Below are 24467 nucleotides of genomic sequence, written 5' to 3' on the forward strand. Positions count from 1 at the left end.
ACCCCTTTTTTGTGAATATGTAACTTTATTATTATATTTATAGAAAGGAACTGTTCATTGAAAAAAAAAAAAGTTCAATCTTACATTGATATAAGATAATTTGAAAATGAGTTGTAAAAGGTAATTACACCACTAAAGAATGTTAAGATTTGAAAATTCAAAAAAGAGTTTTAAAAGAGAATTATGCCACTAAATAACGTCTAGATTTGAAATAAATTGAGCTATAAAAAAGAATTAAGTATGTGAGTATGTACTTATGTACATTATATTGTATTTCAAATTAGACATATATTGTTTGCTAGTTTTATTTATTGTATCTTTTATATATTATCTATCAAATATAAGTTGTTTGTAAAAGTTTTGTAACTGTTAAGTTATCTCATTATATCTATAATTGTTAATATCATGTGAGAAGTTTTAAAAGTACACTACATTGTGTGGCAATATGTATGATGTTTATATTTAGTTAAGTTTTTCAAATTGCTAAAAAATCTGAAAAACTTTCCATGATTAATAAATTATATGATAAAGGACGTTATATTAAAAAATAAATCAAATAAACAAAAAATAAAAATAAAAATTTTAAGATTACACTTTCCTCAAAATGATAATCCATAAATTACTGTTCTGTCGTGTACAAATTTTTTCCGTAGTCGAAAGCTAAGAACAATCTTAAAGAAGGTGATGATTTTTTGAAAAAAAATTGAAATATTTTTCATTTGAACATTTGTACTTTCTGCTGGAAAGAATCTTAACTTCCATTAAATATTAAACAGAAAAATAAGTGTAGATGTTTTTAATGATGGGAAGTGGGCAGGAGAAAGAATTGTTTATGATAATATCAATGTCCAACGACTCCTCTATTTTATAATCGAGAAATTAAACTGAAACATGGAGCCAGTGGATCACATGGCTTATTCAATTTGATTCCTTTCCAATTGAAGGAAAAATACTGAACCATCATTGTTTTGTAAAGAAATACAGTACTAATTAACGAAAAAATTGTATCAAAATTGTAACGGTCAAAGAAAAGCCTGTCAAAAAATTGGTCGCAAATGGTTTGTCTGACAATATTGCCGTTTCATAGATGGCAGCTTCCATAGTATTTATTTAGCTCGAAATCATTTTTAACATGGTTGACCACAAATGAACCTTTGTTTGGGTTTTATCTTTGGATGGGGATCACCCCAACATTTCTGACTATAACAATCATATTATTTGTATATTTTGTTCATATAAATGTTTTAGATGGTATTTGAGTTTAATTATATTAATATTTATCAATATGTTGCTTTTAAATTTGAGAGTGTGATCTTTTTATGCATTAATATTTCAAATTACACCCTTTGATCTATGTGGGAATAACTGTGAACATACCATTCGGAGAAAAATAGATGAGAAATGCCAAAAACAATCACACAAACAACATAACAATTAACTTATAAATTGTGGAAATATACAGATTTTGTATCAAGATTTTTGACATTCAATGTTCCACATCCTACTAGCAAACAATAAAATAAATTGACCAAATGACATCTCTTAAAATAATGGAGAGCCTAAAAGAAAATGAAGATAAAGGAGATGGCAAAGATCAAAAAATAAATACAAAGAGAATAATAGTAAATTAATATATTTTGTAACAAAATTAAGAGACAAGGAGAACTTAGTATAAAATTTAAGATATTAATTAAGAAATTTGATAAAGTCATGAGAGCAAGGGATTTAGACACCTAATGGAGCAATCAGATAAGGGGGTGGAATCCATGAGAGCTCAATATTAAAAATGTTTGAAGAATTGTTTAAGATTTGAAAGCTATGGTCATCAAGATTTGAGATTACAAGGCCTTTGGGAAGGTTCTCCATGAAAAGAAATGACAATTTTACAAAGGTGATAGGGTTAGTAAAGTGAAACAGAGGTTCAGTACTAGATTTGACAATAGTAAAAGGGTCTATTTAAACAAGTCAGATTTGTCATCAAGGGAGGACAAGAATAAGATGTACAAGAGAAAGACAAGAAAGGTGTGAAAGGAGAAAATTTCTAACAATCACAAAGTTACTCCAATTGAGCAGTTGGTATTGTTTATGGAAGTAGTTGATATTGTTTTTGGAAGTAGTTAATATGTTAGGAAGTGTTAAATAATTGCATTTATTTTGAAATCAAAATGCATGGAGATGATATTTTTATTATTATTTAAGAAATAATTTTGTACACGGATATTTTAACAACAAAAGAAAATTAGAGGAATGAATCTATACAAGACAAAGAAATGAGAATTTGTACTCACTAAGCTAAAAGTTTATGTTGGAATCCCTTGATCATTCTAAATGCAATATCACTAGTACATTTGCACTCAAATTTCGACCAAGATTTTCAACCAAGCCCTAAATGGACTTCTTCAATACTTTTTTTTTACATCTTTTGCTCGAGTTGGTGGAAATTTTGACCAACTTAGGGTTTCCCATTTTGCTCGAAATTTTGACCAAATCGGGCCCATAATAAAAAAAAAGATATGATTTGGGCGTTGTGTGTTTTTGGTGTCGTTCTAGAACAACATGAGAGCCATTGAAAGGTTAGTGCAAGATAATCACATATACGAAAGGCTTGATCCATCCACGTTTCTTGTTCAAATTTCTTTTTTAAATCTATAACTTTGGAACATCACGTTTCCACATTCAAATTTGCTAAAACATTGCGGTTCAAGACTAGTCATGTAAATTCTCTGGCATCGAACAATCTTTGGAGGAAAGTTCCCATTGAGATGCTCAATTAAACCAAGAATAGATGGGGGACTAGAGTGGAGGGGCAACTCTTCTCATATCAATGCATGTCATGATCACACAATCTCTACATATCACTAAATGCTTCCCTAGTACATATCCAATGAAGGTTCAAAGCACACCAAATAGATCCTATTTTTACCGTCCTCACTCATTTCTTCACTTTCTCCTTTTCTTTAAAAAAAAACTCCATTGAATCTAGATTTTCAAACCCTTTGGAATGTTCAATGAAGATGCGCCTCCCTAAAATGTTAAGCTGAGCTCTTATATATAAATTGAGCACCATCATGGCCCACAAGGCACATGCAGTCCTTGTAAAACTTAGAATTTTGAACCTTTCCCACAACTAAAGCTTCTCCTTAGAACTACGAAAAATACCCAAATTTTCCAAACCAAATGCTAGGGAAGATGAATTTGACATGTTTTGGATATTTTTGAAATGTTCTTGCAACGGGTTTTCAGCAAGGTTGTTTACTTCGTGTTGAGCTTAATCTTCCCTTCCCAATGCCAACATCCTCTTCATCCAATATCTTCAACACAATTCCGGAGCATCTTCCCTAGAATTGGTCCCAATCATGCAGACACATGCTCTAAATAAACAATTTTCATTCTAGATTTCAAAGTGCAAGGCTTCCCAAATCTTTGAGTTATAGTGCTAGAAGATTGATGTATAAATCTACTTGGATTGCAACTTCTCAATAGTTCATAAAACAACAATTCAGGACTACCATAAATATTAAATAAGAAAAACCTCCACTCACACTTGCATTCATGTATTTAAGTTATTAGTTAAACAAATCCCCTTGAATATTGAACTTTAGATTAAAATAGATAACATAGTACAAAATTCAGGTATCTTCTGTCTAGCTTCTATGGAATAACAACATCTTACAACCATGAATTACTAAGAATGAACTAGGCATGTATTTAAGTTTACTTAGGTTAATGCATTATTTAATTATTTTGCATTATTTTATTATTTTTATTTGTGAGACACTTAGGAGTTTTCACACCTCTTTGAGTTGTCATGTAGACAACACAGGAGTACGCAACTCTATTTTAGCACATGGTGTCTACAACACTATTTTGCATGTCACAACCTTGTAGGCTTATCCTCACATCACCACACTTACTTTCGTGCTTAATGGAGGATAATTCATATTTGGTGGACATGTGCTTAGTTGTATGACACATCATGATGCTAACTTCTATGCAGTCTAGAAGCTCTCTTGAGGCCTTTATATTCAGGCACTCCTAGTGTACTCTCATTAATGATGAACCAGTTATTGAATACATTGTTATTCTGATCATGCACTCTCTCTCTTTGGTCTACTGTGTGCTTGTATTTGAGTTCTTAGTTTCTGGGTGAATTTTTCCCTTACCTAACAAATTCTTACATGGTATCAAAGCAACTTGGAGATTTTCTCATCACAAGCTATTCGAGACCTCTTGCTTGCTTCATCACCTCAGCCCGAATCTAGAGTGCTACAAAAATTGGGAGTGTTCAGCATTAGATTTGACTTTGCCATTGTGTTCGGAATGCTGCACTGGTGAAAATCGACTATAAGCACGCCTACCTTGGCCCATAGTCGACCGTGAGGCAAATTTTTTTTGCAAATCGAAACTCGGAGGCCCCGATTTGCGGTATGGGTATTGTCTTTTTCAGATCTGTGATTTAATTTATTTTTGAATTTGTTTATTTTCTCTGAATTTTTCGTCAAATTTTTGGAAATTATAGAGAAAACTTTTTTAGCAGACCTGACAGTGACGCCCCGGATCCGCTTTTTTTGGTTGGAGGGCATATTATTTGTTCGCAGGGTTTCATTATTTATTTTTTCGGCCTCTACAATCCAGCCGTACATTGCGCAGGGTAGTACTGAGAGTGGACCTGTCAAATTCTGGCCAACAAAGTCTCAGCCCGACCCGACCTGGCCTCACCCCTGGCAGGACTCTTTGTTTGAAACTCTGCGGAGGATTATTTTTATTTAGTGCTCAATCCGCTCACCCACTCAATGTGGGATTTTAATTCAAAATCCGGTGTCATTTGAAAAGCTCGGCCATGCACAAACCTTTCTGGTAGCAACAACGGTGAAAGATTTCGGCAACCTGCGTGAACAAGAGAACTGACCGATGGTTGCTGCACTTAAAATCATATTTCGACCTAACTTTTACCACCGGTGGTATCTGCAGGATATACCGGCAGTCTGCGAGGTTTCCAACGTTGTTTCAATACCAGCATCGCATTTTTAACCTCCGGCAGGGCTGTTAAATCTTCGGCCACCTGTATTGTCGAATTTTGACATCCTTGTATAAATTCTCGGCCCGCGCTTTGGTTTGTCTGCACCCTCAAGGACACGTGGCCTTCCTAGACCGAGCCATGCCTGCTCCTTTCCCAGCAGATAGCAAGGCCTCCATGCAACCTTTTTCGACCTCCACGTGGATCGAATAATTATCCGCCACGTGTCCCAGCTGACACGCCCATTTGCCAACTCAGCCGGGACTGCCATGTCACTCGTGGAACTCGATAGTGCCACATCAACATATAGAAATATTGACACGTGTCCCTATTCTGTACAGTACAGACAGCCACATCAACTAATATGTCAGCCAAGGCGCTATCTTTTTTGCTGATGTCATCATTTTACTGTGTTAAATTTGACGCCCATCTGGAAGTCATTCTAGGGCAATTTTTCAACTACAGTGATGATCGTTTGATCATCAAATTTAAACTCATAGTTTCTCCTCTAGATCCCTCTCCAGATTGCATTTCAGTTTGACAACCTGACTTTGTGAGCTCCTAACTTGGACATCCAGACTCCAATTCAGGTGCAATTTTTTTTGAAATAAGGTAAAATTTTCTAAATTTTTAAGTGGTGGTGTTTTTTTCTGGTTTTGGTGCACATATTTTGTAGAAATTGCATTTTTTGGTGACTGTACTTGCATAATCCTGCATTTTGCAACTTCAGAAACTCCGTACGGGCACATCTGGTCACTTTTTCAGGTTCCATTTTTTTTGAAAGTGCGTGTTTTTTTATCTACTTTCTAGATTTGAAGTCAGATTCTAAGATTGTGTGGAAAAATTTCTCACTTTCAGAATTAGGCCTTCTTTGGCATTGTAATGCTTTGATACTTTTTAGAATTGTTGTAAATCTAAGCTACAGTGCTTAAGTGATAGATTTCAACCTTATAAGGTAGTTGTAAAAGCAAAATCAGAAAGTCCACTTTGTTCATTTTGACAAGTGGCCCATTGTAAATGCATTACTTATAAAGTGCCAAAGCATCTTTTTGGGGGGGGGTCTTTTGATTGAGTGAAAAGGGGGGGGTGTGTATTGTGTTCTTGTGTCTCTATTGTGCTTTTTTCATTTCTGCATCATGATTTTTAAATGTCCTCTTTTAACTTCACACAACTATTCTACATGGAAAGATATTGCATGGAGTAGATTAATGGAAAAAGGATATAGTTTGTATGTTGATGGTACAATTACCAAACCTACTGATGCTAAAGAACTCATTGATTGGACAAATCTAGACCAACAAGCTTTAGGTGTTATCAATAGTTGTGTACATGGGGATCTTCTCTTTCACATTAAAAATTGTTCAGAATCTAAGGAAGCTTGGGATAAACTTGAATAGTTGTATGGTAAAGTGGATGAAGAAAAGGGATTTCAGATTGAAGATGATCTACTTCTCTTGGATCCTAAGAATTATGACACAATTCAAGATTATATCATTAAAGTCAATGAGTATAGGGCACTTCTTAAAGATTGTGGAAATCCCATGAAGGATGACAGGTTGATTCATCACATCTTGAAGAAGCTACCTTCTGAGTACGCCAACTTTTTTTCAAGTTTTAATACTCATAGGTTAACCATGGGATCTGCTTACCAAAAAATTTCCTTTGATGGATTTGTAGACATGTTGATTGTTAAACAATCTCACTTGGTGGATTTTGGACTTCTCAAGTTATCTAAGACCAAAGCCTTTGTGGCTAGTGATGCTCAAAAATCTAGTCAAGGGGGAAAAAGTAACAACAAGAAGAAGCAGTGGAAGCAGAAAACACAATTTGAGACACAACATGACTCCTCTCAACAAGGCGGTTCTTCTTCAAACAAAAAGGGAAGTAATTGAAAAGAAGGACAAACTCTTTTGTGCATACTGTAAAAAGCCAAATCATGACGAGCATCATTGCAAGACAAAAAGAATCGATGAGTTAGAAAATCTACTTAAGAAGAACAAGATTTAAGTGCTAGGTACTTCCAAGGATTCTACTCCTACCTCTTCAAAAGCTAAAGGTCAAGCACTTATGGCAAACTCAAATTCTTCTTCGGAATGGATACTTGACTCAGGTGCCTCTTACCACATGGGTTCTTCAAGGGAAGACTTTTCTTCATTGAAGCAGTCAAAGGTACCACACATCTTCGTGGGAGATGATGCTAGAATGGAAGTTGAAGGGAAAGGACATGTTGAAATGGACAATGGGGAATTCAAAGATGTTCTCTATGTTCCAAATCTAAGCTCTAATCTCCTATCAGTTTACCAAATCACTCACCTTGGAGATGGTCATAAGGTTGAGTTCCTTCCTGATTCAGTGATGGTGCAAAGTCTCAAAGATGATTTATTGGTAGCAGTGGGGAAAGTCAATGATGACAAGAGGCTTTATTCCTTCTCCCACTTTGTGCCTAAGAGTCCTTCCCAAGCCTTGTTAACTCACTCTACTTCAAACATAAACTTATGGCATGAGCGGTTTGGTCACCTTGACTTCCGCTCTCTTCAACAACTTTGCTCAAAACACATGGTCAAAGGTCTACCTCATATCAAATTTTCTAAGGGAGAGTGTTCATCTTGTTTAGTGCATATGAATCTCAAGGAGAAGTATGATAAAGGGAAGTCTTCTCGAGCTCCAGTTGTTCTTCAGCTAGTTCACATGGTATTAGTAGGACCCAGCTCTGCACATTGTTATTTGTTTTTAATTGCAGGATTACTAAATTGGCAGGCATATTACAAGTGGATCTGCATTAAATACACATGCCAAAAAAATTCGGCCCATTTGTTCGGCCTAGCCATCTCTTAAGCCATCCAACGGCTTAGTCTACATAATTGCTGGTAGCCTTCATCAACAAATCCGACAGTCTCAAGCTCTGATACCATGTAAGAATTTGCCTAAGGAAAAAATTCACCCAGGAACTAAGAACTCAAACGCAAGCACATAGTAGACCAGAGAGAGAGAGAGAGAGAGAGAGAGAGAGAGAGAGAGAGAGAGAGAGAGAGAGTATGATCAGAATAACAATGTATTCAATAATTGGTTCATCATTAATGAGAGTACACTAGGAGTGCCTGAATATGAAGGCCTCGGGAGAGCTTCTAGAATGCATAGAAGTTAGCATCATGATGTGTCATACAGCCAAGCACATGTCCACCAGATATGGGTTATCCTCCATTAAGCACGGAAGTAAGTGCAGTGATGAGAGGATAAGCCTACAAAGGTGTGACACGCAAAATAGTGTTGTAGAGACCATGTGCTTAAATAGAGTTGCATACTCCTATGTTGTCTACATGACAACTCAAAAGGTGTGCAAACTCCTAAGTGTCTCACAAATAAAAATAATAAAAAATAATTAAATAATGCATTTACCTAAGTAAACTTAAGTAAGTGTCATAAGTAAATACTTATTTACACCAACAATAGGCAAGTCCAATATTTTGCATATATACCATTTTAAGAAAATAGAGAACAAAGGTCAAAATTCCTATATATTACAATTCTATAGAAATATAGTACATGCTGATATAACCACTTACTAAAATTTTAGAATAGAAAATCTTAACATATAAACAACATCAAAAGCAACAAGATAGTAGATAAACAATGAATAACTAGACCTCTAAGAGCATAACCAAATGCAAAATGTAAATAAAATATAATAGCTCTAGCTAAGCAAATAACTTGATAACAAACTTAAATTTGATCAAGAATAGGCATGTGATTAAAGTGCATACAACATACTTGTTATAAAGTCTAGATGCATAAATTTTGTCAAGCCTTCAGACAAAAAAGAATAGAGAAATGTCCACCTGAAGGTCTAAACATTACTCCCATTCTAAGGGCAATGGGGATTTCATCAGGTTCTCCACATCAATACTAGAATTAACACAATTGAATTTCTATATTTTATGCTCTCATTCAAAGCCCATTTTCCTCTTCTTATAATTATTGTCTTCTTCAAAATCCTTGAACATTGGCACCCCTATATTGGACCTTGAACCTCCTCTTCTCTTCTTTATATAGAGGCTAGCTATTGGAGGAGAGGATGATGATGAGGGCGAGGAAGGAGGAGCAAGAAACAGATGTGCATCCATCAATGAGCCTATCTTGTTAGACCAATTCTGTTGCAATAACCCAATTATTATTGACATCACAACTTAACATTAACTACCAATCAATCCTTGTAGAAATAAGTAATTGCAGCCTTGAATAACGTGACTCCTATTGGAGTTCAATCTGATTGTCTACCAAACATGTAGGATTCCACATGTGTTAGAGCGGAAAAGAGTTTCCTCTCTGCTCCAATCGCCTCCACTGTCACACAAGAATAGTTCAAGAATAGAGGCGAACATTACTAAACACCTGCAACATTCTCTATATCATCCATTTATTGACCCTCCCTCTCCCATAACACTACATTAATGTCGTTGGAAGAAGACTTGTATCAATCAATTAAAAATAGATTGTTCCTAAAAGGATCAAATAAATTACAACTAGTTGTTGCACTATAGATTTTAGCATTGATTGTTGAAGGGTTAGCAAGATGGCTTTTTTTGTTTGCAAGTAGGAATTTTTTTAGATATTTTCTTATTGATTTTCTCATTTGCAAGATTGATTTTCTCTTGCATTGGAAAATTTTGCAGTAGGAGTGGGTCATCTTTCCAGCATTCATCTTCAAGGAGCTTATCCATTCTTGAAGTAACTATTACATAAACCACCTCTTACAAAACTATCCCTTCCAAAATTACCAAACAACCCTACAGGTTTGGATCATTAAGTATGGGAGTTGAAAAGATGATGATTTGATCATAACTTTAAAACAAGGTGGGAGTGACTGCAATGGGAGGTAGTGGAAAAACAACTTTGGTAGCTACTCTTTACAGAGATCACCAAGTCAAGAAACACTTTGAAAACAAGATAATATTTTAAAAAGTTTTAGAGTCTCTAGATATTCTGAATGTTATTAAGAGTGTATCATTGGAAGAAGACTCTTTCTTATTAGTAATTAGATATTTTGTAATTAACTCTAGTTGTTTAAGGTAAACTTTAGGCATCTTATAATTAATTCTTTTATTAATTATTATGATGCAACCTAAGTTAGACCTTTTTAGGGTTTCAATCCCCTTTATAAGGATGATCTCTCATTGTAAAAAATAATTGAGATAAATTCACTTTTGGTAATAGCAATTTTTTTTTTCGCTTATTAAGAATGTATCATCTATGGATCTGACAATTCTTACCTCCATAGCTTTTGCTTCTCTCTTTCCATGATAGGTGTTTGCATGCTAGTGATTCTTAGGAGTTGTGGGGTTGATCTTTCATCAACTTCAATAGAACATATTGGAGATAATTTGAAATTGTTCCATCTCTTCTTCAATGAGACCAAGATGGACCACAAGCCCGAGCTCTTCATTTTTGTATCTCTCTGCAATGACAACTCTCATCTCAGCAATGTTGATCAATTGTAGCTGACGTAACTTGCAAGATTATTGCCAAAGAATAAGGTGATCAAAGGGATGAATTTGTACTCTATTTATAGCCACTTCATTCAACTATAAAGTCTGGTGGTGCATGAGAAATTTCAAATCATGTACTTCACCACCTCATAATAAGACACACCTTCGTCCCATTATAAGATTATGCTAGGATTGCCTTATTAAATGTGAGATAATCTCATGATGATCGTGCCATGAAAATCCCATCGTTGGACAATTGCTCACTTTTCAAAACTTGGAAGCCTTGGGCAAAAGTTTCAACTTCTGGAAAGGAGCGACCAAATGACCATGTTGTAGGGTTGGGTGAATACAAAAATGATGGAGCCACTCCCGTTGCTTGCAAACTTTGCAAAACTCACGACGACACGATAGTGTAGGTTGTGAACTTGGTGAAAGTAGTGACTGGGTGACATAAAGAGCAATTAAGTTGTGAAGTGGAAAGTTTCAAAATGGAGTATATGCAATCTATTGCTAACAAAGAGATAAGCCTTCCTATTGATTATTATTGAATTCTTTTTGCCTAAATTTCTTTTTATTTAAGCTTAGTATGTATGGTTTAAGAATTATATACAATCTCAATGTTTTAAATTGGCTTATGGCCTCCATTTTGGTTGCAACAAGCTTTCATATGGTAGTTTGTCAACTTTAGAAAATGATCTCAAATTTTATTTTATTTTATTATATACTATTATAAATACCAACTATTGGCCTTAACCCATATTGATCAAAAAATAAGAATTCAAAGTTTAAACCTTATTTCACATTTTAAAATCACCTTATAAGAACAATCTTCAAATGAGAATAAAATAAACTATTAAATCTTGTTGTGTCAAAGTCATTTGTAATTGAAATTTTGTAATTCAAATAAAGAAACTATGTAGGTTATTCACAATGACAATATGGCAATGCATTCACCATAATTCCCACAATAACTAATGGAATGATGAATGCATAGATACTCAAATGCATAAATCAATAGTGGGCATGGGCTAATCAAATTTTGAGACTATGTTGGTTTGATAAGTGTGAGATGGAGGTTAAAGGGGAAAATATACAACTGTTTTATGTATTTTGAATGTTTAATTGAACTCTTTAAGAGATTTAAGTGTAAAATAATAATAAATATTTAATGAATTGTTATTTTTTATCAAAAAAAACTTGTCAAAAGAAAATTTAAGAAATTTGTTATCAGAATTTAAATATTAGTAAATAGATAAATAATTAAACAAATTATTCAAAAATGTACATAAATTGAATTATAATAAAAAATACGTATTTTTCAGTGTTTTTTTTTTAGTCACCTTTGATCTATATTTAATAGATCTTTAGAAAATAATGTAAGCAATCCTCCTAATTCAAATCATTGCCACTTTAGAGGTGCACTAAAATTGTTAGCATGCTATGCTTCTCCATTGATCAACTTAAAAGATTTATTTGCATTAACCATTAAGGTCAAATTCCATGATCAAATGTAGAAATTATTAATTGAAGCGGCTGCAATCTTTTCTGATTTCTCCTTGATTACCCACCTTCACACCAACCCGACCCAACTTTGTGATTGCTTGTATGAAGTTTGCATTAAATATGGAGGAATTCCTTGCATACATTTGTACCGTGTTTCTTGAGCGATTGTCTGTGAATAACACCTGGTCAGAAGAGAAAAGTCCTTTGCCATTCATCAGATTTTGGTAGTAAACATTGTCAAATAAACAAGGTGTTGTGGGGTCCATGTTGATGGCAATGGTGGGATCCACGTTCCTCGGACACATGCCCTGAAGCTGGCTTGCATAGTTGCTGTTCAGATTACTGTCAATTGGCTTCCTGTAAATCCTGTTTGAAAATTGGTTGCAATGAGAAAACCCCAGTGTGTGAGCCCCTGAAAATTAATGAGAACATGTCATCAGTAAAACATGGTTTAAGACGAGGTGAGCTTAAAGATAGTCTACAGAACAAGAAATTCTATTTTGGTTTTTAAAGTCTACAGAAAAGGAAATTCTATTTTGGTTTTTAAAGTTGAGATTTTTAGAATGTAAAAGAAAGTAGAATTTTAATAATGAAACAAAAAAATAATTTATAGAATAAGAGATCTCATCTTTTTAATTTATAGATATAATACTTGTTGAAGATTTTGCAAATGAGGCAGTGAGTTACGAGAGTTTAATTTCTGAGAAAACTCTATGATTAAGTGTGTTCGAGCTGGAGTAGAGGTGGAACCGGTGACCTCTCTAAGAGGTCCAATAATTCACCTTTGTAAGCATTAGCTAGATGTAATGAATGCCAAGTGTTCCATTCATTTCAAGTTAGAGTAGTGATGGAATGGGTAACCTCCAAGGAAGACCCAATACTTAACCTCTGCAAGCATTGCCTCTTGCAATAAGTGCTGAGTGTTCCATTCATTCTCATGAGAGATGGTTTCATCTGAACCACTACTCTTGAAATGTGGGTCAATGAGTTTGACTTGAAAACTACACAGTAAAATACTAATAACAATATTGCAAATAGATTTTGTCTTTAACTTTCAGATTTGGACAATGACTGTTAAGAAGCCTATGATGGGCTCACCAATTTGCTTAACCTTATCCTCTCTGTAAAAATCTTGCAGTACTGAAAGAGTATATTCATTTGCCCTATTGCCTATGAGCAAATATTCTAAGCCTTAGACTGAACCTGTGGTTAGATTGAGACATTAAAGATCTACTTTTTATTTTACAGTTTGAAAAAGAACTATGACACCTTAATGAAATTTCTAGAATTTTGTCTCTGAGCAAGGAATACTTTACCAAGTCAGTAGTGGCATGGCTACAAGACTGGTAATATTGAATGTTTAAATGAACATAAGGTCTTTTGGTTATATCATTATCGGTTCATTGTTTTAGATCAAAAGCGTACACATTTACAGTTTTACTCCTCCAAATAAAAGCATGCTTTATCAAATCTTATAAAATTCATGGAAAATTATTTAAGAATAGTTGTCTAAAGAAAAACTTTATAGCCATTATTAATTTTCAGGGGAAAATGGATGAACTAGAAATGATAGTGTCTGGGATCGATTAGGTGAGATTAATAAACTAAATAAGGAGATAACAAAGAAGGATATCTAGTAGACACAGTTTTTAGCAAGGTTGCACGGGTACGTGGGTACGGGGACGGGGACGGGTACGGGAACGGGTACGGGTACACATATTTTTCAAAATAGGGGATGGGGGTACGTGTGTATGCCTATTTTTTCTATATTATTAATATTTTATAGAAAATATAAAAATCAAAATATATGTCATGAGTCATGACATTGAGCATTCAAAACAAGAAATTTGAAATATATATATATATGCTATTGCTGAATGTTTAATGTTTAAAGTATTTTTCATAATAGGGGACGAAGGGACTTGGGTATGTCAAACTTATTTAAAAATTATACCTTTATATTTTAAAAAAATCTGAAATTATGAGTCATTACAATGGTTTTTCAAAACAAGAACAGTGATAAAGTTTGCAAATGTAATGTATTGTTTTCAGTTTCAGATTTGCTATATGTTTGAAATAATAATACATGATAAATGCTTAGATGCATAACAAAGAAGGCAGACTTTAAACATGAACAAGAGGATCCTAAATCATATAACAATGACATATTGCAAATGATAAACTTATGACTTGAACAGTGATAAAGTTTATTGTTAATGAGTATCAAAGTTTCAAACTGATTTGGTATTGAATTAAGTTCGATAAACAACAAGCTAATACAAAAATAAAAAACCAAAATCAAAATCTTAATCAAGGTCCTTAGCTATGATGCTCTCCACCAAGTACCCGGTACGTGGGATACGTGTACCCGGTACTTGGGTACGTGGGTACTCGGTGGGTACGAGTACCAGGGGTGTGGGTACGAGTACCCATGCAACCTTGGTTTTTAGATACAATAACTGCTGAATGTTCCATTCACTCTCATGAGAGATGGGCTCTAGTGAATCAATACTCCTGAAATATAGATTGATGAGTTTGACACGAAAACTATACAATAGAATGCTGATAGCAATATTACAAATAGATTTTATCTTCTTAACTTTCAAATTTGCACACTGACTGTTATGAAGCTTATAACAGGCTCACCAATTTTCCTAACCTTATCCTCTCTGAAAAAATCTTGCACCACTGTAAAATCTACTCATTTATAAATTGTGGAAAAAGCATGAATACGCCCTATTGCCTATGGTCAAACATATTAAGCCTTAGACTGAACCTGTGGTTAGATTGAGACATTAAAGAGCTACTTTTTCTCTTACACTTTGAAAAAGAACTCTGATACCTCAATAAAATTTCTAGAATTTGTCTCACAGAAAGGAATGCTTTATGAAGTTCATAGTGGCATGGACTGATGTTTAAGTTGTGCTGGTGTTATTCTTGTAATCAAAGGTTCAAATTCTATTATGATGATACTGTTGAATGTTTAAATGGACATAAGCTCTTCTGATGGTATCCTTACTGGTTCATTACTTTAGATCAAAAGCGTACATTTAATCTAAATAAAAGAATGCTTTATCAATTTCTTGGAATCTGATAACGTATTTAAGAATCAAATGGAAAGATTTTTTAAAGCATAATGTGGTAGGTTGTCTAAAGAACAACTTTACAGCCAAGATCAACTTTAATGGGAAAAGGGATAAACTAGAAAGGATTGAGTTTGGGATCGGTCAGGTGAGGTTAATAAACTAAACAAGGAGATAACAAATAGGGATGCCTATGGTAGACACAATTTTTAATGTACAGACTTGGACTTGGTTCCGTTGAGTTGTTTCTTGATGTGCCATCCTGAGAAAATGAAACAAGTGGAAGTTTTCTTTTTCAAAGCAAGTGAATTAGGACTGTTGCATTCAATTACTACAGAGATCAGCCAAATTTAAAGTTTACTGACACTAACATTACTTTTGAGAAATGAGCTCGAGATCCAAGATTGTAAGGACTAAAATAGACTATGAGTAGACCAGTCAGAAGGTGGAGTGATTTGTTACCAGATAGAGCAATCATGTCTGTTTGAGATAAGCCCTTGTTTTTGAAAAGAGAGACTAACTGATCCAGATTGAATGAAGCCTTGGGCAGGTTTCCATTGGCTCTGGATGCTTGAGATATGAGTCCATCTCTTCTCCCCAGCTCCACGCTATAACTTGGTCCTCCAGCCTGCATATGACACAAGAACCAAAACTTTAAATTTTTAAACACTCATCTTTTGAATGCATTAATGGATTTGTAGAATAGACAATCCAATGTTTTGAACGAAATAGATTTGATTCTTGAAATGTAGAGGCATCTATCATGTCAGGCATAGTGTCCTAAGGATGTCTAATTGAAGACAAGATAATGCCTGTCCATTTATGATGTTAAGCCTAGAGTCATATGAAAGGACGTTTGAATCTAGAATGTACTGCACAATTTTCATCCAAAACATAAGCCTCTTGAGGGTAATCTTTTGTTGGCAAAATGTTCATTGCTTTTCTGGGAATTAGTGGCAAGGGCTTAACCACTTCCAAAGTTTGGTCACAAGTTTGAATCTTAGGACCCTCAGGTAATGGTGAGTGAGAGATTGTTGGCAAAATGTTTGATGCTCCCCTCAGAATCTGTGACAAGGGCTTAAACGCCTCATATTTTGATGCAACAACAACCCCACTCTCACAAGTGGTGTCAAAGCTTGGTCACAGGTTTGAATCCTCAGACCCTCATGCTGAGAGAGAGATTGTTGGCAAAATGTTTAGCGCTCTCCTCGGAATTCGTGACAAGGACTTAACTACCTCCTGTGTACTATAAGTTGAATGGTTGTATCAGTGTGTTGATAGCTAATCCGTGTTTATGGCCCAAGGCGTGTAAACTCCATGGGATTCTGTTTTTACATAATTACAAGGATTACTCACCAGCTTTATAACATCCCTGGTAGCAATGGCTAAGACATCAGCACAAGACACTGTGTTGGGACACACCTTCTCTAGAGCTTGCTTTGCTTTGATTACAGTATCAAACCCATCCCCAGCCAGGGAGAAATTGTCTTGAAAGTCCTTCTCTGCCTGATTGTTTGCAGTAGACTGAATTATCACAGAGGCGTCACATCCCTGTCACACAAAAAAAAGAGCAAAAAACCATTTTACATCACTAAATTGCTGACATTCATGGCATACCACCACATGTTAATGCAAAATGTCCCATTAATCTTGCATCAATCTCTTTATGCTCACTACTGCCATTCAATCTTTTTATGCTCTTCACTACTGCCATTCAATCTTTTTATGCTCTTTACTACCATTATTAGAGAATGCGATCTGAAATGTCGACGTAAATGTGATCTGAGATGTTGACGTAAAAACTCACATACAATCAGATTCAGGAATAGTAACACATTGTCACATGTATTATGGAAATAAAATGACTCAAAACATTGATAAAAAAACACTGGCACAATCAAATTCAGAAATAGTGACAAATAGTCACATAGATTGTAAAAATCTAATAACACTGAAGTTAATCCATGAAAATTTGGGTTTCCGATCTTCTTCTGCTCTCCACTGCCATTCAATATTCTTATGCTCTTTACGACCATTTGATGATGATGGATCACAGAGTGTGGTCTGAGACATTGACGCAAAATCACTTGTAGAATTGAATTCAAAAACAGTATCACATTATCACATGTATTGTAGAAATAGAATACAATCCCAAATATTGATACAAAATTACTGACACAATCTAATTCAGAAATAGCAACAAATAATCACATGAATAATGAAAATCTTATTACATTGAAGTTAATCCACATCTTAAAAAATGAAAATGTGTGTTCCATTGAAGTTAATCCATATCTTAAAAATAAAAACTTGGGTTTCTTAGAACACATTGCATTTGGCTGAAACATGAAGAAATGTAAATCTTCTCTTGCTCACTTCAACAAAACAATCATGAAAGAAAAGCCTCAGTGTGCCAGGAACAGTCACAAATGTCCGGCTGAATTTCTGACTAACAACATTTCCTATAATGGTCTCAACATTGGGACATGATTTGGCATAAAAATTTGTCGGAAGCAGTGTTGATTGAGCTGAGCCTCTACAAATGCACACTCCCAACAATAACAAGAAAACAAAGATGATCTTTCTCCCCATACTTAACATAAGTCCTTCAGCTCTCTCCGATTTCCTTCCAAAAAAACAAATAGCAAATCCTCCAATGAAGAAATCTCTGAATCCTTCTTTTAGAAAAAATGGATTGCAGTTATTTTTTACAGAGTCTAATATTTAAAATAGTGTGAGTGTGTGTCCCAACACAAAGAAAAAACCCTTGGTAAGGCTTTAAACACCTTCAAGGCGGACACCTGGCAAATAGCTCAGCCTCGTACATGTAAAACACAATTTTTTTCTCAACACTTCTTTATTGGCACATGCTCCCATGTCTGCTCATATCTTGTATTTGGAATCTTAAACCTCAACCCCACAAAAATGTTGGGTGGATTCAATGGTGGAATGACGCCATCACTGTACTGGGTGGTTTCTTTGGATTTATGGCAAACAGTTGGCCAAGTACTGCCGAAGATCTTATGAGGCTACCACCAAAGATCTCTGTATGGTACTTCTAAAGCCTTAGCCCTAAACCCATTTGATTCAGCTCTACGAATGTGGCTTGCCAACCTTCATCACCAAAAGCAAGTTGCAGTTAGCTATGTGGTTTGGGGAGTCTAGATCAAGGCTTGTAGTGCAGATCAAGGCTCATCTCCATTGGTTGGAGGTTGGTGATTAGGCTTCAAAAGATTTTTTAATGCTCTTTGAGTTCGTCATTCTTCTATTGGCATCAAGAGAATCAAGGAAGGTCAACAAACTTTGTATGAGCTTTTTGATATTGTCCAAGCTTTTGTGCACCATTATGAAAAGGTTTTTACTACATGGGGTCTTTTTGTTGTGCGAGAGCAAGCTTTGCAAACTTGCATTTCTGTTACCTCTAACAGGTTTGCTCCTGAGCAACATGTTTTTTGAGAGCAAATGTTTACGCTTGTTGATCTTAAAGAGGCTTTATTTTTGGTGCGGATAATAAAGCTCTTGGGTGCGATGGATTTCCATGTGAGTTTTACAGATATTTTGGGATGTCATGGGCCCCAATTTGCACAAAGTCTATCTTGAAGCCTTTCAATCTCATTCATTGTGGAGCATAATTAACAAAGGCAATATTAAATTCATACCTAAATTTGGTGACATAAAGGGTGTTTGCAACTGGTGGCCCATCCCTCTCCAGAATGTCTCCTACAAAATCATTGCCAAGGCACTCTCTCTTAAGATCCGACACCTTTTGCCACATATTTTGTGTCTTAAATAGACTGAATCTATCAAATCTAGGTATATTCTGGATAATATAATTGTAGTTTGGGAAGGTATAGAATGGGCTGATCAATCCAAACAAAAGGCCTTGTTCCTCTTTGCCAAAGCTTATGACTGGATTGAATGACCTTTCATTTTGTTTGTGTTGTAGGTTTTGGGGTTTGGCCCCAGTTTCCTACAATCTATGTAAATGCTCTTTGGGGATGCATCTACATGCATCACCATTAATGGCCTGAGGAAATATGAGGCCTTTAACCTCTTCAGATCTATTCGCAAAGGGTGTCTTCTAGCACCTACTCTTTATGTGCAGGTCACTGAAGGGTTTTGGCTACTTGCTGGCTAATGCCATCTTGGTGGGTTGGGTCTATGGCATTTCTCTTCCAGACTCATCTGAACCGCTAGTCAATGGTTACTTCGTTGATGATTCATTCCTCACTCTCATCAAGGAGGAGGATAATATTGTTGACGCCCTTCAGTGCCTCGACACCTTTTACTTAGCCTCTGGTTTAGCCATACAATGGCACAAGACTCTTTCTTATAGAAAGTCCTTCCTGCCCACCCTGCCTTGGCTTGCCCAATATCAATGGAAATGGATTCAACATGGAGAAGTGTTCTATTTCCTTGGCATACCCTTTTCCTTCCAAGCTTCCCCTATGGAGCTTTGGAATGCAATCCTAGCTAGGATTTAAAAGAAATTAGAATATTGGATTACCAAACCTCTTTCCTTAGCTGGAAAATTTCAAATTTGCTCCAAGGTGTTGGCTTCCACTCATGTGTACTACTGTTCATGTTGGGCACCTTTGAAGGCCTCCTATCTCAAGCTTGAGCATTTGCTACGTGACTTCTTTGGGCTTCAAATGCTTCTCATCATGGCTTTCATAGGGTGGTGTGGGACTATTGTTGTTTGCCTAAGGATTCAAGTGGGTTAGGCTTGCTTTCTTCTTAGAAGCAGGGTATTGCCCTTTGTGCCAAGTGCTTCATTTGTTCCCTCTTTAGTAATGAGGCTTGGAAAATTCTTTTGTTGCATTGCATTTCTTTAGGCTTCCCAGTTAATCAATTTGCCTGGAAGGGGACTGGTGTTCAAACTCTTTTGATCACTCCTGAGCCTGTGTAAATTAAGGGTACTCTCGTGGCTAAGAGCATTTGGAAGGCCTAGGAAGCCATCAAGTCATGGCTCCACTAGGCTGGAGATGGGTTTAGAGAGGACCTCTCTATGAACCAACATAATTTGTGGTGGTCTCCCTTGTTTTCTATTCAAGGAGTCCCTTTGGCCAAAGTCTAGGGAACTAGTGCGCTATGTTTTTTCAAATATGGTATCAAGACTCCTAAAGACATTTTTTCTAGAATCACCATTAGCCTTTGCTCATGGAAAGACATACAGGTGCAATTCGAGCTATTATGTCTCGACCGAGAGATATTTGATATTTTGGTTTCTACAATGCCTCTGCATTTTTTGCACAAGCTTGGTATTTAGTCAGTCAAACATTGGTGGAAGGATTGGAAGTGGTATCCTTCCACTCCCATGACTAGCTATAAGCCCAAGTCGAGTTATCACTAGTTGGTTCCCCACTTGCATATGGTGGACACGCTCAACCAACGTTGGCATTTGCAATATTTTGAAAGTCTTGGAGACTTGGGTTCACCAATGTGTAGCAAAGTTATTATTGAGTTGAAGATTGCACACTTCTTTTGGTGCATCCTGATGCCTTTGGGCCCTCGCCGCAAGCATTTGGGTGTTCTTGACCCCAAATACCCTTTTTATGGACAACCAGAAACTTTTCTACATATTTTCTAATTTTGCAAACATGCTCAATAGTATTGGCACTGGATTCATGATTTTTTCAAGCCCTTTCGCCTAGAACCCTTTTCTTGGCATATGGTGTTGTTAGGGGATTCACCTAGTCTTTCATTTAAGTATGCTCAAATTTGGCGTGCTTTCAAATTGGAAATTTGGTTCACTCTTTGGAAAGATCAAAATGTTGTCTTGTATTCTCACAACTTTCTTGACATTAATGTTTCTATGTACACTAAAGTTTGCATATGTAACAATGTAATAGTGTAGATACAAGTACAAATTGACAAAGTTTCACTAGAGATGGCCCACCTTCAGGAGATTTTGGCTCATTTGGGAATGCCCCTAGTACTATTGCCACGACGCCACTTGACTCTGACTCTGGAGATTGTACACCTCCCCAGGGCCACATGTGGGGCCGCAAATCTTATGTTCGTCGCTCTCATAGCCCCAAGTTGCAATTAACCTCCTCTCCATTCTCCTAGTGGTGGTCTTGGAGGTTGCCAACACTCGATTTCTCCCCCCTAGGCATGGTTCTAGCTAGTCCCCAATGGTATCTCTTGCTACTCCTACTCCTATGTGACTTTCTTCCAGCAAGTGGCCTTTCCCTCGACTGAACTTGGCTATTTCTCCTCCCAGGTTGGAGGGAGATGAAGATAAAGAAAAAATTGATGATGTTGCTAATGGGTGGGCTCCTCTTGAGCCATCCACTAACTCTGCTGATGTATGGGGTTCTAATGACCATGATCCTCCTCCCTGAGGGCTTTATATAAGTTTTTTTTATAAATACTTAAGTTTTAGCCTTTGGCCCTTTGACCCTTTGAACTTCCCAGGAGTGATCCTTCTATCCCCAACTCCTTTTTTTGTGAATATGTAACTTTGTTATTATATTTATAGAAAGGAATTATTCATTAAAAAAAATTCAAAAAATAGTTCAATCTTACATTGATATAAGATAATTTGAAAATGAGTTGTAAAAGGTAATTACACCACTAAAGAAAGATTTGAAAATTCAAAAATGAGTTGTGAAAGAGAATTACGCCACTAAATAATGTCTAGATTTGAAATAAATTGAGCTATAAAAAGGAATTATGTGGGTATGTACTTATGTACATTATATTGTATTTCAAATTAGACATAAATTGGGCATGATATAATTTTGCTATATTGTTTGATAGTTTTATTTATTGTATCTTTTATATATTATCTATCAAATATAAGTTATTTGTAAGAGTTTTGTAACTATTGAGTTATCTCATTATATCTATAATTGATAATATCATGTGAGAAGTTCTAAAAATACACTACATTTTGTGGCAATATGTATGATGTTTATATTTAGTTAAGTTTTCCAAACTGCAAAAAAAATCTGAAAAACTTTCTGTAATTAGTAAATTATATGATAAAGGACGTTATATTAAAAAATAAACCAAATAAACCAAAAAAATTAAAATTAAAACTTTAAGATTACACTTTTCTCAAAATGATAATCCATAGATTACTGTTCTGTCGTGTGCAATTTTTTTCCCTAGTCGAAAGCTAAAAACAATCTTAAAGAAGGTGCTGATTTAAAAAAAAAAAGAAATATTTTCCATTTGAATATTTGTACTTTCTGCTGAAAAGAATCTTAACCAATAAGTAGGAAATAATTTCCACAGCAAGTCAAATTGTGATATTGCTATCAGGATTTAACTGTGTGATTTTTGAGTCAAACTCATTGACCCATGTTTCATGAGTAGTGATTCAACATGAATCCATCTCTCATGAGAATAAATGGAACACTTAGCACTCATTGGATCTAGGTAATGCTCACAGGGGTGAAGCATCGGGACTTCCCCGGAGGTCACCCATTCCAGTACTACTCAAGAGAGCAATATCACAAGAATCTTAACCATTACTTCCGAACTATGTATGTATAAAGTTCACTTCCATTAAATATTAAACAGAAAAATAAGTATAGAATAGATGTTTTTAATGATGGGAAGTGGGCAGAAGAAAGAATTGTATATGATGATATCAATGTCCAACGACTCCTCTATTTTATAATGGAAATATTAAACTGAAACATGGAGCCAGTGGATCACATGACTTATTCAATTTGATTCCTTTCCAAATGAAGAAAAAAGACTGAACCATCATTGTTTTGTAAGGCTTCAATAGAAAATATATCATTGTTTAGACATGAGATGGTTTGAAACAGTACTATTTAACGAAAAAATTGTATCAAAATTGTAACGGTCAAAGAAAACCCTGTTAAAAAATTGGTCGCAAATGGTTTGTCTGACAATATTGTCGTTTCATAGATGGCAGCTTCCATAGTATTTATTTAGCTGCGAAATCATTTTTAACATGGTTGACCACAAATGAACCTTGGTTTGGATTTTATCTTTGGATGGGGATCATCCCAACATTTCTGTCTATAACAATCATACTATTTGTATATTTTGTTCATATAAATGTTTTAGATGTTATTTGAGTTTAATTATATTAATATTTATCAATATATAGCTTCTAAATTTGAGTGTGGGATCTTGTTATGCATTAATATTTCTAATTAAACTCTTTAATCTATGTGGGAATGATTGTGAGCATACAAAGAAAAATAGATGAGGAATAGAAAAAACAATCATACAAACAACATAATAATTAATTTATAATTTGTGAAAATATACAAACTTTGTATCAAGTTTTTTTTTGGATGAATAGTCCTTTTCTATTAATAAATTAATGTACTTGTTACAAATTCACAAAAAGGGGCCGGGGATACAAGATCATCCCGCGAAAGTTTACACAACCGTAGTTGGAATCAACAACTATTAGTTAAAAAAAATAAAATTAAGCAACCCCTGAGGCTGCCAAAGTAGTGTTAGCCAAGGTGGGTGGTTCATCTTGATCATTAAAATCTCAGTCATCCTTGGGGTTAGCTCGAGGACTAGGAATAGTCTAGCCATCAACAACCTCATCAGGAACCTTGTCTTTATCTTTTTCCTCTACCTGCGGTGAAGAGATAGCTAGATTCAGGCAAAAAAGCCACTTGCTAGAAGCAACAGGAGCAACACTAGAAGGGGGAGTTGTTACATTCGGGGACCAGCTAAAACCACATCGAGGCGGAGAAGTTGAGCGGTGACACTGTAAACCACCATTGCCACCAATAGCAAAGCGAGTGTGGCATGTGCGAGTAGAGGAGTTGTGCCCCCAACAGTGCCCCTGGGCAGAGTATGGTCAGTCAAGGTGTCGAGAGGCACTCTAGCGATCGTACAGGGCACGTTACCCCAATGATTGAGTAGCTCTTGAAGGTGGGCCACCTCTAGAGCCACTTTGTTAGCTTGGACCTGAATCTGCATCATGACATTATTACAAATGCATGCTTTAGTGTACTTAGAAACATTTATATCAAGAAAGTTGTGAGTGAAAAGAACATCATTCCTATCCTTCCATAAAGTAAACAAAATCTTCATCTTGAAGCTATGCCAAATCTGGGTAAATTTCCTAGGAATCCTAGGTGAATCACCCAACACAACCATATGCCAAGAAAAGGGCTCTAGCCTAAAAGACTTAAATAAATCATGTATCCAATGCCAGTAATTTTGAGCATGCCTACAGAACCAAAAAAATGCAAAAACGATTATGGTTGCTCACAAAAAGGACACCGAGGATTAGGAATCCCAATATGCTCGAGTCATAGCCCAAGGGGAAGCCCTTGAAAAAGAAGGCACTAAGAAAAATGGGCAATCTTGGGCTCAAAGACAACACTCTAAATTGTATCAAAATGCATCCTCCATTGATAATGAGAA

The 24467-nt window shown here is 35.5% G+C and overlaps 1 protein-coding gene across 1 annotated transcript; it reads right to left on the bottom strand.

Annotated features, from left to right (window-relative positions):
- Positions 1 to 11769: 11769 nt before the first annotated feature.
- LOC149537146 (peroxidase 51-like) lies at positions 11770 to 17687 on the bottom strand. Its single transcript, XM_089804888.1, has 4 exons — positions 17463 to 17687; positions 16443 to 16637; positions 15549 to 15714; positions 11770 to 12415 (listed from the first exon to the last, which is right to left on the bottom strand). The coding sequence occupies exons 1-4, from the start codon at positions 17685 to 17687 to the stop codon at positions 12021 to 12023; spliced, it is 981 nt and encodes a 326-aa protein (XP_089661014.1). The 3' UTR covers positions 11770 to 12020.
- Positions 17688 to 24467: the final 6780 nt, after the last annotated feature.

Source organism: Cupressus sempervirens, chromosome 10, assembly GCF_028749045.1.
Source record: "Cupressus sempervirens isolate cs-2001-9-10 chromosome 10, ASM2874904v1, whole genome shotgun sequence".
NCBI lineage: Eukaryota > Viridiplantae > Streptophyta > Pinopsida > Cupressales > Cupressaceae > Cupressus > Cupressus sempervirens.

What these genes read in the sequence shown, in the direction of transcription:
- LOC149537146 (XM_089804888.1), bottom strand. Translation starts at nt 17,687, where the DNA reads ATGTTAAGTATGGGGAGAAAGATCATCTTTGTTTTCTTGTTATTGTTG. An exon ending in TTCATGATTGTTTTGTTGAA is followed by an intron (nt 16,638 to 17,462) that starts GTGAGCAAGAGA and finishes TTTGTGTGACAG; the next exon opens with GGATGTGACGCCTCTGTGAT. An exon ending in CCAGGGATGTTATAAAGCTG is followed by an intron (nt 15,715 to 16,442) that starts GTGAGTAATCCT and finishes TGTCATATGCAG; the next exon opens with GCTGGAGGACCAAGTTATAG.